Below are 12,886 nucleotides of genomic sequence, written 5' to 3' on the forward strand. Positions count from 1 at the left end.
TCCAGCACAACCAAGGCCGCCGCTCTCGTCCATTTGAGAGCTCGCACGTCGCTGACAGCCAGCCAAGGTTTTCGCTGTCCAGCTGCTGTCTCGTGGCAAGGTGCCGGAGCTGGCCTTAGGTTCTCGTCATAACTGGATCTTACCTTTTTTCTTATGCCCTCTTAAATATATGCTCGTAGCCTTGCACGTCGTAGCTCCGCCAAACTTGTCGATCACATCTGCACATTGAAGCTCGACTCGATTTTATACCCAAGCTTTATCCTTGCTTCGCTTGCAATAATATCAAAAGCTGCAGGGCATAAGTTCATAAGTCTGCTAATAACCTTGTCAATCTCCAAGTACGTCGTTCCTCGATTGCACTGCCACGGAAGGAGCTTCCTACCGCTCAAAAAAAATGCGCAAACGGGCAACCCGCAGCTTCCGCCACTCATCAAGACACGCCGTTGCTAACGTGTCGCAGTCTCGCATATCCTACGCGGAGCTTCCTTCACAATGTAAGTCGCCACAGCGTCAAGAATCTCCTACGCTCTGTTTTCTGGTCGCTTTTATTTTCTGCCTCATGAAATCATGGGCCGTCGCAGTTTCGACGACGGTGCCTTGATGCGCCTCATTTCTCGCCGACACTCGTCCTCTCACAGCGAGTCTCTGACTGACTCGAAGCTTCCACACAGGAACCGCGCCTTTTCCATCCGATCCGGCGGTTCCAACAAGAACTCCGCCGGCGCCGGCGCCAACAAGATGAGCGGCTTCTCTCTCAGCTCGCTCCGCGGCACTGTTCAGCCCGAGCTGTCCAAGAAGCTCTTTCGCCTCATCAAGTCGGAGAACAACCTGATCAACGCGCACGAGGCCGCCGGCCGTGAGCGCGTCTCTATTGCTACCCAGCTTTCCGAGTGGGGCGAGCAGACCGGCGACGAGGCTATTAACGACGTCTCCGACAAGGTGGGCGTTATCCTCAGCGAGATCGGCGAGCAAGAGGACACGTACGCCCACGCCATTGACGAGTCGCGCGGCTACCTCAAGGCCATCCGTAACACGGAGAAGAGCGTCCAGCCCAGCCGCGACGGCAAAGCCAAGATTGCCGACGAGATTCAGCGCCTCAAGTTGAAGGAGCCCGAGAGTGCCAAGCTGGTTGTTCTCGAGCAGGAGCTTGTCCGTGCCGAGGCTGAGAACCTCGTCGCCGAGGCTCAGCTCACCAACGTTGTAAGTAGAGCTTTTTGGCAACTAGCCAGTCTACAAAAGAATTCATGTGCTAACTTATCCGCCAACAGACTCGTCAGAAGCTCAAAGAAGCGTACGAGGCCGAATTTGCCGCCACCATTGAGCGCGCCGAGAAGCAGATTATCCTGGCCAAGCACGGTCGCCGTCTGCTCCAGCTCCTCGACGACACCCCAGTTGTTCCCGGTGACGCCAAACCCGTCTACCACCACGCCAGTCAGGCTCGCCAGGTTCTCAACGACGCCGAGGACGATCTTCGCGACTGGCAGCCCGAGACTGACCACTACCACGCCGAGGGTGCTGAGGTTACCCAGAGTACCAGTGCCGATGTTGGAGTCGTCGCCGAGGATGAGGGCAAGGCACCAGAGCTCAAAGTGGACGATGTTGTTGCTGAGAAGGCCACAGCCGTTTAATTGGGGCGATGACGGGCTTTGGCGTGATTGATACCTAATGCTATGGTTTTGGAACGATTATCTGCACCTGTCTCGCTTTTATTTGGAGGGCAGCTTTTTTAAAGGAGTATTTGCTTTGATAGTAACGGAGGCTATGAATCATTAATGCATCATATCCCCTGCCTGCTTGAATGTGTTTTGTTCGCTAGACTGAGGATGTCGAGTTGCAAGCGGCCACTGTTGGGCAACTCTAGGCGACGGATAAAATTGCAATGGCTGTACATTCGCATGGTACTCGAGTATCGAGTGCAAATGCTTGATCATACTGGCTAATCTTTAATCTCATGGCTATCAATATTGATTATCGTCCGGGATTATGCTGATATAGATATGCATGACCGTAGATTCGTAGATTGCGCCATCGACTTTAACACCCTTGGGGACCGTTGAGGCCTGAGGGCGCAAAGCCACAGCGCTGTGTAGGTCCTCGGCGGCGCCCCATCCACTAAAAGAAAGAAATGCCGCCCCTATTTTCCTCATTTGCTGGTTCCCAGGTATATCTACTCGTTGTCGTCTTCTCGCGGTGCAACGAAGAGCGTTTTTCCCAATCCCGAAGTCGGCCTCTTTGAATTGGCTCTCGTCCTTCCTTTCAACGCTCAATCGCAAACAGCCTCGGCCGGGTGCAACCTCTCTGCTCTCCGCGATTGACCGGCGCGCCCCGAGCGGCTAACCCTGAATTTCCCGGGGGCTCCGCGTCGTTTTGTCTGGTTCTCTTGTCGTCTTTTCCCGCCTTGTCCCTTTTTTATCCTGGCCCTCTCCATGAAAGCGCCAACAAGCCTCCAGCATCACGCCTTACACCGTGTGTCGCTTTTACCGGGTCGGGCCAATCACGCAGTCAGCGCCTGCGCAGGACGGCGCCGCACGATTTTGACTGGTACCTCTACTACGGCCGCTCGCCTTGCCTCATCAAAGATGGGTCTGGGTGGTGGTGCGGCTGGTGGCGCCCCGCCCCCTCCATCTGCCACCAAGTTCTCTGCTGCAGCTTCTTCTCGCTTCCCCTCCTCCGCCTCCTCCTTCTCCTCCTCCCCATCGCCACTTCAGCGCACCTCTCAAATCGCAAATCACCTCCAGAGCAACGCGCCGCGCACGCACCGTGCCCTGTCCACCATGGCGTCCTCGTCCGCTTACACGGTCCGCAAGATTGAGGCTCCCAACACCCTCAAGCACCGAGTCTACATTGAGAAGGATGGCGTCCCCGTCTCCCCCTTCCACGACATCCCGCTCTACGCCAATCAGGAGCAGACCATTCTGAACATGGTTGTCGAGATTCCTCGATGGACTAATGGCAAGCTAGAGGTACGCTGCTGTCCTGTCTCTTGCCGTGAGGTTGCTAGGCCGTTTGCCCGGTCGTCGCGTTTCGTTTTTAACCCCGCGATGAAATGACGCAGCCTGCTATACGAGCGTCACAAGGGTCCAAGATACCTGCTAACACGTATTCTTTGTAGATCTCCAAGGAGGAACTCCTCAACCCCATCAAGCAGGATGTGAAGAAGGGCAAGCTTCGCTTCGTCCGCAACTGCTTCCCCCACAAGGGCTACCTCTGGAACTACGGTGCCTTCCCCCAGGTATGCAGACAAATACAATACACACCACCTCATCGCGACTTCACCGTGACTAACTCTCGCGGCTTTGCAGACTTGGGAGGACCCCAACTCCGTCCACCCCGAGACCAAGGCCAAGGGTGACAACGACCCTCTCGACGTCTGCGAGATTGGCGAGCTTGTCGGCTACCCTGGCCAGGTCAAGCAGGTCAAGGTTCTCGGTGTCATGGCCCTCCTTGACGAGGAGGAGACTGACTGGAAGGTCATCGTTATTGACGTCAACGACCCGCTCGCTCCCAAGCTCAACGACGTTGAGGACGTTGAGCGCCACCTGCCTGGCCTCCTTCGTGCCACCAACGAGTGGTTCCGCATCTACAAGATCCCCGACGGCAAGCCCGAGAACCAGTTTGCCTTTTCCGGCGAGTGCAAGAACAAGGCGTAAGATTTTTGAGTACTTGACTTGGTAGATTCGTTGCTGACATTTTTTTAGTTATGCCCTCGACGTCATTCGCGAGTGCGGCGAGGCCTGGGAACGTCTCATCACTGGCAAGACCCCCGCCGGCGACGTCTCTATGTACGTTGAACCATTTCCCCCGAATGTCGCATGATGCTAACAACTGGACAGCGCCAACGTCACCGTGTCTCACTCTCCTGCTCGCATCACCCCCGACCAGCTCCCTCCTCTGCCTGCCAACCAGGAGATTCCTCCTGAGAAGATTGACAGCTCCATTGACAAGTGGTTCTTCATCAGCGGCGCCTCTGCTTAAGCGGGCCATGAGAAGAAAAAATTGTGTGGAAGGAGGATCATGTGGCGTCGTTATTTGACACCAGGCAAAACGCTTCTGGCAAATATATTTGAAAAGTTTTGATCCTCTAGTTGTACACTATCCTACGCCCAGGCGAGGTAGTAGGTGGCTTTTGTAGGTCCCATAAAACGCCGTTCAAAAATGCAAAGTATGTGCTCGTAATTGTACACGATGTTCAATCTGAAAGATCAGCCTTTTTCTGCAGCTGTCGCGAATGTCGGTCCATTTCCTCGACCAGGCCCTTGATGGTGATTTTGCCCGTGTTGAACTTTAGTTCCTTGCCGTCCTCTGTTTCAACACAGTTAGTACGCAACCTTGCCACTTGCCGCCACACACCAAGAACGTACTAAACTTGACGGCCACCGAGCTCGGCTCCGTCGACGTGCGCGGCAGGAGCGTCGTGTTGATGGTCGTCCCGCTCGATCGCGCATTCGGCGGCAGCAAAGTCAGAAACAGCCGCGCGGGCTTGGCGCACGCCGAAAAGGGATTGAAGCGCGCGGTGATTTCGGTCATGTATTTGGTAATCATTGTGTCGGGCGTCGAGGAATTGGCGGGGCGTTTGAAAGCAATCGGGTTGGGAGTGTTGTCCCTTTTCTTGAAGCCAATGTCAAAGGTTTGGGCGAACTTGCGGCCCCGGAGCCCCGGTTGTTGCATAACATTTCGCGTGCTCCACCACAACTTTTAGCTCAGGTCGGCATTTCGTCACTACTTTGAGGACAGCTTGAAGTTGGTCCGATATCAAACGGCTTGAATTCATTCTACGACAAATCGCAAGGACCCAATAAGACTACTCCTAATCTCAAATCCATCGGAACCTAATAAGCTCTTTGATTTTGTCTGTTCTGCTTCACCTCTATCCCCCCCCCCCCCCCCCCCCCCGGCCGCGCGAAAACCATCATGTCGTTTGCAGGGCTGCAGGAGCGCCTGACGGCCCTCCACGACTCGACGGGCCAGCTCCGGACGCTCGTCGACCGTCTCGCCCACCTCACCTTCCAGCCAGGTGCGGTGCCCGATGTGAGCACCGACGACGACGAGGATGGCGGCGTCCTCGGCGAGCTGAGCGCCGAGATTGCGCAGCTACTCAAAGCCGGCGTCGAGGAGCAGGAGCTGCTCCGGGAAGAGGCCAACTACGTGCGGCCCGACGGCCACGAAAAGGAGAGGCTGATGGAAGGCGTCGTGCGCGTGGGCACTGAGCTTACAAAGTATGTTTGCACATGATTTAGGCGAGACTGTTTCTGTTTCTTCCACTTCTTCTTTTTTTCCTTTCGGGTTCTTTGCGTGCTAACTAGAGAATCTTGGTAGACTCCGCGTAGCGTTTCGAAAAGCGCGGCTACAAGCTAAAAGAAACTTGGTCGAGGTGCAAAAGCTCGAGCGAAAACTTCTACTCCAATCATATTCCGCACCGGTCCCCGAATCCGAACCCCTCGACGAAAACGACGAGACTGCTGCCGCTGCCGCTGCCGCTGCCACCACCACCCAGCAGCAAATATATCCCCGCCACCACCAACCCCGGAGCATCCACCAGAGTCGGTCCGGGCTTTCCGAGGAGGATCAGCGGACCGTGGGCGCGAGCAGCAGCGTGACGGCGTCGCTGCGGCGAGCTCACGACCTCGTCGCGTCGGAGCTGGGCCGCAGCGAGTACGCGCACCAGACGCTGAGCGAGTCGTCGGCGGCGCTGCGGCGCCTCGACGACAGCTACGGCTCGCTCGACTCGATGCTGGGGCGGTCGCGTGAGCTGCTCGGCACGCTGCTGCGCTCGCAAAAGAGCGACACGTGGTACCTGCAGACGGCGTTTTACATGCTCGCCACCACGGCTGCGTGGCTGGTATTTCGGAGGCTGCTGTACGGGCCGCTGTGGTGGCTGGTGCTGCTGCCGCTGCGGATACTGTTTGGCGTCGGAAGCACGGCGACGAGGGCGGTGCTGGCAAAGGGGAGGGCGCCGGCAGACGTGGTCAAAGAAGGGTCAGTGGGCGGTGGTGTGACAGAGGACAAGAGGGAGGCTGAGGGGATGCCGGACGAGGCGCTGCCGACGGTAAAAGTTGTGTCGAGGGACGGAAAGATGGATGAGGAGGAAGAGGTGGTGGAAGCTGTACGCGAGGCAATAAAACAGGCGGTAGAACAGGCGGCAGAACAGGCGGTTGAGGAAGCAGAGGTGCTGGAACAGGCGTCGAGTGAGCCCGCCCAAGACGAGTCGGCGGGTGATGAAGAACCTCTGGGAGAGGCGCAAGGTCAAGGCACTTACGCCAGCACAGAGGAGGAGCCTGTGCTGCAAAGGGACGAATTATAAAAGTGTTCCTTGACTGACGAATATGTACATTAAAACTCCCAAAGATGAATAATGACGACCCAAGAAAGATGCCCAGTCTCTGCCCTGTTGAAGGCGAGACACTCTTGACGTTTTTGCAACGCTTTTGTTGATGAAACTCCCCGTGACTCCCACTCCCCTCATTCTCAAAACACAGCACATGGTGAAAGCAGCACCCCATCTACGTCCTATCAGGAGCAATGCGAGCAATGTCGCTGATCCAGGGAATGCCCAGCTTTTTCATCTCGACGGCCAACTGGAAGAGATAATCCAGACTGGCCAGACATGCACCCATTAGCCGTGTTATTCCCGAAAAGGAAAAGAAAAGAGAAAAGGGTTACGGGGTTGATCATACCTCTCGCACTGCGTCTTGGCCTTGTGGACATTGTCCCCCCATACGTACACGCCATGCCTGCGCACCAGCACCGCATACGTATCCGGGTATTCTTCCATGGCCGCCTCGAGATATTCCGTCAAGTCCTCCTCATGCGGCGTATTCTCAATGACGGGTATCCTCAAAGTATCATGATACCCCAGATTCCCCGTCTTTTGAAACCCGCGCCCAAAGCCTTTAATCTGCTCAATATTGTTAATTTCAAAAACGCGCGCATTACCCTGCTGCTGCGTCTGCTGCTGCTGTTCTAGGAGCAACGTGACGAGGACGGCCCATTGCGAGTGCGTGTGGATGCAGCATCCGGCGCCGCGGCGCGTAAAGGCGGCGAGGAAGAGGGGAGTGCACTGGCTGGGCTTGTAGCGCGGCGGCGCGCGGAGATAGGTGCGCTCGGGGGTATTCTGCGCGGAGAGGGAGAGGACGTAGAGGTCGAGGGGTTTTAAGAGTTCCTTTTGGACGCCCGAGGGCGCAATGTAGACGAGATCGCTGACATCGGGAGGGTTGAATTAGCTGGGGGCGGGATGTAAGAGCGGGGGGAGGGGCAGCAGGCAAAGATATTGCATGGGCGGAAACGAGTTTGAGGATGTGGGATGGAAAAGAAGAAACAAAAAAAGAAAGAGAAAGAGAAAAGGGGAGAAAGACGCACTCGTTACGGATGGAGCAGCCGCCGCCGGTGCCCGTCACCCAGCCCAATGTCCAAAACTTGGCGCAGAGCGAGGGGATGAGGTTGGCGGGGTGGTTTTCATCGTCGGAAATGACGAGCTTGTCTGCCTCGACGTCGGCCATGGCTATTATGTTTTTTTTTTTTTACCCTGAGGAGGGTCGACTTGGGGCTTTTGAATTGATCAATCTGACACAGTGATGAAAAGAGATTTTGGTGTGAAATGGTATTCAGCTTTTGAGTTTTGCGGGAGTCGATTCTACAAAAGTGCAAAAGATTGAGCAAGTCGCGATTTTTGCTGGTTGATGCAATGTGGGGCGAGACCAAGCTGCGCGGCGCGGGGGGTGAGTTGACTGGGTGAACAGCAGCAAGGCTCAATCCTTGACAGATGGTTTCATTTTGGAATCTTTTTGGCAAGCCCAAAGCATGCATCTCCAAATTGTGTCAAAGAGGGTTGGTTGACTGGCATGCCAGGCTTGGTTGGCTTGGTTGGCTTGGGGCGGGATTCGGCAAAGCGGCGTGAATTCAGAGCTATACCCATGTATGATTTGGCGTGGATGTGCAAATCTTGGGACAGCCAAACACAAATTTTTGCAATGTCTTGACAACTCCTCAACTGCTAGTTGAGAGAGAGAGAGAGCAGCGATCCATAGCTCTAATCTTTCCTTCGTGTTTCTCTTGTCGACCAAAAAAACCCCAAGTGCCCATCTTCTGTCAAATCGTTCGGGGGGCTGCCCGCGTAATCAAGCACACTCACGCCGTTATTCGTAAGCTTTTTGTTGTACATTCAGTCGCGTGTAGACCGCCTTTGCTGTAGTGTGAGCTCCGAGGCAAGAGTCAAATTTTTCTTTTTTTCAGTGTGTTTTGTTGCATCACAAAGAACGCAGAGGTGCAGTGTGCGGCGGCAATTATGCATTAGCTACGTAAGTACATGGGGGTTACAAGGAGATAGAAAAAGGGGGGGTAGGTTAGGTAGAGAAAGAATTGCACGGCTGGCTCGTTAGACTTGACGTGCCATGCTATTAGCCCTCTTGTATCCTTCCGACAGCCAAACCGACGCGGGATCAATGTAAAAGTGGCGGCCGCGCCGTCCCTAAGCGGCGACGACCTCTGCTTTGGTAGTAGTAGCAGCGGCAGCATTCGCACTCTTGCCTACCGCAACGCCATTCTCCTGCTCCGTCGACATCCTGCTCTCCTCTACAACACCGGCCTCCACCGTCGTTGCCGCGCCGTTGCCGACATGCACGTCGGCCTCGCCCTTTAAGATGGCCTGTCGGCGCTCGTGCCAGTCCACCTCGCTCTGGATGACCTGCGACAGCAGCGTCTCCTTTTCAAGCCACTCCTTGTAGTATACCTCCTCCCACTCGCGGCACTCGCGCTGCAGCGTCGCGCCAACCTCGTCCGCCCACTTGGCCTCCCAGAAGCACTTGCGGTACAGCTTGTCGACGGAAAAGGCGAGCTCGTCGGCCGAGAAGAGCTCGCTCGTCAGCGCGGTAAAGTAGTCGGCGTTGCCGTCCTCGCCGTGGCCGGGCAGCTCGTCCAAGCCATCCTCGCCGCCGACGACGCCGCTGCCACCGTGGCTGTGCGACTGCGGCGTCTTGATGATGATTTTGAGCTTGCTCGATTTGCCGGGCGGACCGGCCTGCATGGACTTGGGTACGGGGTCCGAGGGGCGCAGGGCTTCCGTCTCGTGGACGGTGCGCATGTGTTTGGCGAGGGCATCAGATCTCGTAAACGATCGGTCGCATTCTATAGCAGCAGTTTTGGTCAGTCATCCATCGAGGAAACCAAAGAAAAGGATAAAAAAAAAAGAAAAAAAAGTATCGAGACGCACCTGGCAGGTAGCAGTAAAAAGGCTTTTCCCTCGTGTGGCTACGCATGTGTGCCTTGAGTGCATAGCCGCTGGCATGCGTCAGGCCCTTGCGGGGGCAGCTCTTCCACTCGCACGTGTACTTTTTTTGGCGATTCTCAATGTGCGAGTTGTGAATGTGCTCGACCAGCCGGTCCATGTTGCCCTGGTCGCCGGCCTCGCAGCCGTCCCAGTCGCAGACGCTGACCTGGTCCTGAAAGTCCTCCTCGTCCAGCCGCGCGTTGACGGGCGAGCTGGGGATGTCGCCCGACGTGTCCGACGACAAGTCCGACATGCCCTCGAGAGGGTCCGGCTCGGGCACGTCCTGGTCGGGCTCGACGTCGTGGACGGCAGTGGAAGATGCGCGCGACGCCCGCGAGGCACCGTCGACCTTGAGCCGCTTCGACGGGCGCGACGAGGCGTCATCAAAGTCGTGCCCGTCATCATCGGAATGCTCCGAGGACCGCATCGAGGACAGCGGAGACTCGGGGGGCGAGTAGCCGCGGGCCATGGCCGTGTGCGTGGCGAGAATGGCAACTTGTTATAGCAAGGAATGGATGGGTGAATTGAGGCGAGTTTGCGGTGCGACTCGCGTCGAGCCGGGCTTGCTAGAAATTCGCAATGGCACGCGATGCGGGAAGATGAGCGCTGCGCTCCCAGAGATGAAAAAGAGCGTCGGTGGTTGGATAATTGCGTCAATGGTCGTGTGCGGTGATGATGGATAAATAGCAAAGCAGGAGATGTTGGGTGCGTCAAGGGGGGGATGATGCGCTTTTGGATCGTGTTTGCTGCCATGGCGCCGGCTGCTGCGAGACGGCGCTCCATTGGCCCAATTTTGCTGGCTCGGCGAGGCAGCGGGCCACCGTGACACAACTACAAATGCGGAAAAAGTTATTTAAAGTACAGATGATCATTTCAGAGGCCAATTTTGAGGCAGACTTTAATTCTTTTACATGGTTTTTTCCAACTCATTCAAGCGCTGGGCTTTTGGTCGTATCGAGTCAAAGCATATGCACTGTAACAAAGAAAACTTTTGTCATCCCGTGGCGTCTCAATCGCCCGTAATTCCCTAGATCCAATCCATCATGACATGCGTAACGATACCAAAACATATTGAAAAGCCTAAGCAGATCCATTCAGAATTTTACGACGCTGTTTAACTGCATCAGCAAGGTTGTCGAGAACGCTGACAGTATCCTCCCAATGAATGCAAGCATCAGTGATGCTGACACCGTACTTGAGACCGGCCTTGCCCTCGGCGGGAACTTTTTGGCTACCTGTCCATTGTTAGAAAAACTATAAGTTGGGAAATTATGAAAAACGTACCCTCGTTGTGGTTGCTCTCAATCATGACGCCCATGATGGCGTTTTCGCCCTTGGCAATTTGCTCGGCAATGACGGCGGCAACCTTGGGCTGGTTCTTGTGGTCCTTGAGCGAGTTTCCGTGGCTGCAGTCCACCATCAGACGCTGGCGGACGCCCTTTTTCTCGAGTGCGGCCTTGGCCTCTGCGATGCTGGCTGCGTCGTAGTTTGTGCCCTTTGTGCCGCCGCGCAGGATGGCAAAGCAGTCGTCGTTGCCGGTGGTGCCGACAATGGCGACGACGCCGGGCTTGGTGACGGAGAGGAACTGATGCGGGTGCTTTGCGGCGCCAATGGCGTCAATGGCGACGCCGAGCGAGCCGTCGGTGCCGTTCTTGAAGCCGACGGGGAAGCTGGAGCCGCTGGAGAGCTCGCGGTGCAGCTGGCTCTCGGTGGTGCGGGCGCCGATGGCGCCGACGGAGAGCAGGTCGGCGAGGAACTGGGGCGAGATGGTGTCGAGCATCTCGCTGGCAATGGGCATGCCCTTGTGGGTGAGGTCGACAAAGAGCTGGCGCGCCAGGCGCAGGCCCTTGTTGATCTTGAAGCTGCCATCAATGTCCGGGTCGTTGATGAGGCCCTTCCAGCCGACCGTCGTGCGCGGCTTCTCGAGGTAGGAGCGCATCACAATGAGCAGCTCGTCCTTGTGCTTCTCCTTGGCCTGCAGCAGCAGGTCGCAGTAAGCGAGCGCCGCCTCGGGGTCGTGGATAGAGCAGGGGCCGACAACTACGAGAAGACGATTGTTGGCGTCGGTGCCGTTGACAACGGCGACGGCTTCATTGCGGGATTCGAGCACCGTCCTTTTCGACTCGGGCGTCTGCGCAATCTCGTGCTGAAGCAGATCGGGAGGGGTGAGAGGGTTGTAGCCGCGAACTGGGCAGGGACTGCGTTAGCATGCGCAAACTGGGGCAAGGAGGTGGTTAAAGGGAAAGAAAAAAAAAAGACGTACTTCTCCAATCTTCAGAGTCGGCCTGGTTGCCGACGTTTTTGTTTTCAATGTAGAACTGCATCGCGGAAAAGCGCAAACGTCAGTCACCCCGCCATCAAGTCGCCGAGAAAAAAAAATGTCGCGGGGTAAGGGCCGCAAGAGCTGGCCTGACGTACCGAAGCCATGATGCAAAAAGGGTATATAGGAACGTGCACAATAAACAAATGAACAACAGGTTGGTTTCAAATGGATTGATGCAGCTTTCTTTTCTGTAGAGCTGCGCAAGAGCGTCGTGGTGGTGGCATGTATGAAGATTGGAAATTTTTCTAAATACCCGCCAAGAATGAGAAACACTGACTGACTGTAATTTTCATGTGCCTACCGGAAAGGCGTGGGAAATGCGCCGGAGCCGGAGGGCCATGAGTCGATGTGGCGGGGCGCCTGGGACAGATGTGTATGCTGAGCTTACTTGATTGGGGAGGGTGGTCAATAAAAGCTGCGCGATTGGACGCCAATGCCCTCATCAAAGTCCAACATTGCATGCAGAGCTTATATTGGCAGGAAAGACGGCCTCACGCAACAAGGCGGCACATGCCGTGTTGACGGTATCGGACCGTGATGCAGCCAAAGATTTGCCCTTGCAGTGGCATGATGTGGCTTGCATTGCCTGACGCATCTGTGGGTGCACCGACGATATGTAGGTAGAATTCAGTGCAGAAGCGGCCACCGACAGTTTGGAATTTTTTTGCTTTCGATTGTCTAAATCGCTGTGGAAGTAATAAGCAGAGGCTCATCATAATTATTAATACCTCTATGCGAGAGATAATAGGCACTGGATATATAGATTGCTGGTTGATTTGCCAATCTCCAGATCTTGGTAGACCATCTGCACAAGGTCGATTTGTGCAAAGCCTAACAAGACCCACGCACCAAGGCTCGGCAAACCGTTCTATCGAAAATCAAGAGCCAATTGAATTGACCAAACACTGGCCACCTTGATCATTTACAGAACAGACTCACCTCAGCCTAGACTGATCGTTGCCGTCATTTCCAGCTGCCACTGCTCTTTGGCGTACATTTGCCCTGTTGCGTTTGACTAAGTCTTATTTCGAGGCCAGTCAGGTGAAACGCCAACGCATATTCGATACTTTGCTTCCATGCCACCACCCTGTTCTGACTCAGAACTGCTTACCATGTCGTTTCAACATTGCACGCCGTTTAGTATAAATAAGAGCACTGTCAGTTTGCAATTGGGTATATTGTCATTGAGTTAGACGGAGCAGAAGCAAGCTCCGTTCCTCATTCAACTAGCCGAAATATCGTTACTAGATTGTACATTTACATGTGATATATATATATATATATATATATATATATACGAC

The 12,886-nt window shown here is 55.2% G+C and overlaps 7 protein-coding genes across 7 annotated transcripts; 3 read left to right on the plus strand and 4 right to left on the minus strand.

Annotated features, from left to right (window-relative positions):
- Nucleotides 1–567: 567 nt before the first annotated feature.
- BBA_09711 (sphingolipid long chain base-responsive protein LSP1) lies at nt 568–1,628 on the plus strand (the record flags this gene model as incomplete). Its single annotated transcript, XM_008604808.1, has 2 exons — nt 568–1,200; nt 1,269–1,628. 2 exons carry the CDS (start codon nt 568–570, stop codon nt 1,626–1,628), a joined length of 993 nt encoding a protein of 330 aa, XP_008603030.1.
- A 798-nt stretch (nt 1,629–2,426) lies between these two features.
- On the plus strand, nt 2,427–3,975 carry BBA_09712 (inorganic pyrophosphatase; the record flags this gene model as incomplete). Its single annotated transcript, XM_008604809.1, has 5 exons — nt 2,427–2,963; nt 3,113–3,232; nt 3,303–3,646; nt 3,699–3,782; nt 3,834–3,975. The coding sequence occupies 5 exons, from the start codon at nt 2,427–2,429 to the stop codon at nt 3,973–3,975; spliced, it is 1,227 nt and encodes a 408-aa protein (XP_008603031.1).
- Nucleotides 3,976–4,189: 214 nt separating this feature from the next.
- On the minus strand, nt 4,190–4,668 carry BBA_09713 (39S ribosomal protein L53/MRP-L53; the record flags this gene model as incomplete). Its single annotated transcript, XM_008604810.1, has 2 exons — nt 4,190–4,302; nt 4,362–4,668. 2 exons carry the CDS (start codon nt 4,666–4,668, stop codon nt 4,190–4,192), a joined length of 420 nt encoding a protein of 139 aa, XP_008603032.1.
- Nucleotides 4,669–4,911: 243 nt separating this feature from the next.
- BBA_09714 (Sec20 domain-containing protein) lies at nt 4,912–6,301 on the plus strand (the record flags this gene model as incomplete). The annotated part of the gene is made up of 2 exons (XM_008604811.1): nt 4,912–5,216; nt 5,317–6,301. The coding sequence occupies 2 exons, from the start codon at nt 4,912–4,914 to the stop codon at nt 6,299–6,301; spliced, it is 1,290 nt and encodes a 429-aa protein (XP_008603033.1).
- A 199-nt stretch (nt 6,302–6,500) lies between these two features.
- On the minus strand, nt 6,501–7,496 carry BBA_09715 (methylthioribulose-1-phosphate dehydratase; the record flags this gene model as incomplete). Its single annotated transcript, XM_008604812.1, has 3 exons — nt 6,501–6,594; nt 6,675–7,196; nt 7,357–7,496. The coding sequence occupies 3 exons, from the start codon at nt 7,494–7,496 to the stop codon at nt 6,501–6,503; spliced, it is 756 nt and encodes a 251-aa protein (XP_008603034.1).
- A 968-nt stretch (nt 7,497–8,464) lies between these two features.
- On the minus strand, nt 8,465–9,731 carry BBA_09716 (zinc finger protein; the record flags this gene model as incomplete). Its single annotated transcript, XM_008604813.1, has 2 exons — nt 8,465–9,120; nt 9,206–9,731. 2 exons carry the CDS (start codon nt 9,729–9,731, stop codon nt 8,465–8,467), a joined length of 1,182 nt encoding a protein of 393 aa, XP_008603035.1.
- A 611-nt stretch (nt 9,732–10,342) lies between these two features.
- On the minus strand, nt 10,343–11,689 carry BBA_09717 (3-deoxy-7-phosphoheptulonate synthase; the record flags this gene model as incomplete). Its single annotated transcript, XM_008604814.1, has 4 exons — nt 10,343–10,497; nt 10,547–11,449; nt 11,526–11,580; nt 11,681–11,689. The coding sequence occupies 4 exons, from the start codon at nt 11,687–11,689 to the stop codon at nt 10,343–10,345; spliced, it is 1,122 nt and encodes a 373-aa protein (XP_008603036.1).
- Between the last annotated feature and the right edge of the window lie 1,197 nt (nt 11,690–12,886).

Source organism: Beauveria bassiana (genome assembly GCF_000280675.1).
Source record: "Beauveria bassiana ARSEF 2860 unplaced genomic scaffold BBA_S00064, whole genome shotgun sequence".
Classification (NCBI taxonomy): domain Eukaryota; kingdom Fungi; phylum Ascomycota; class Sordariomycetes; order Hypocreales; family Cordycipitaceae; genus Beauveria; species Beauveria bassiana.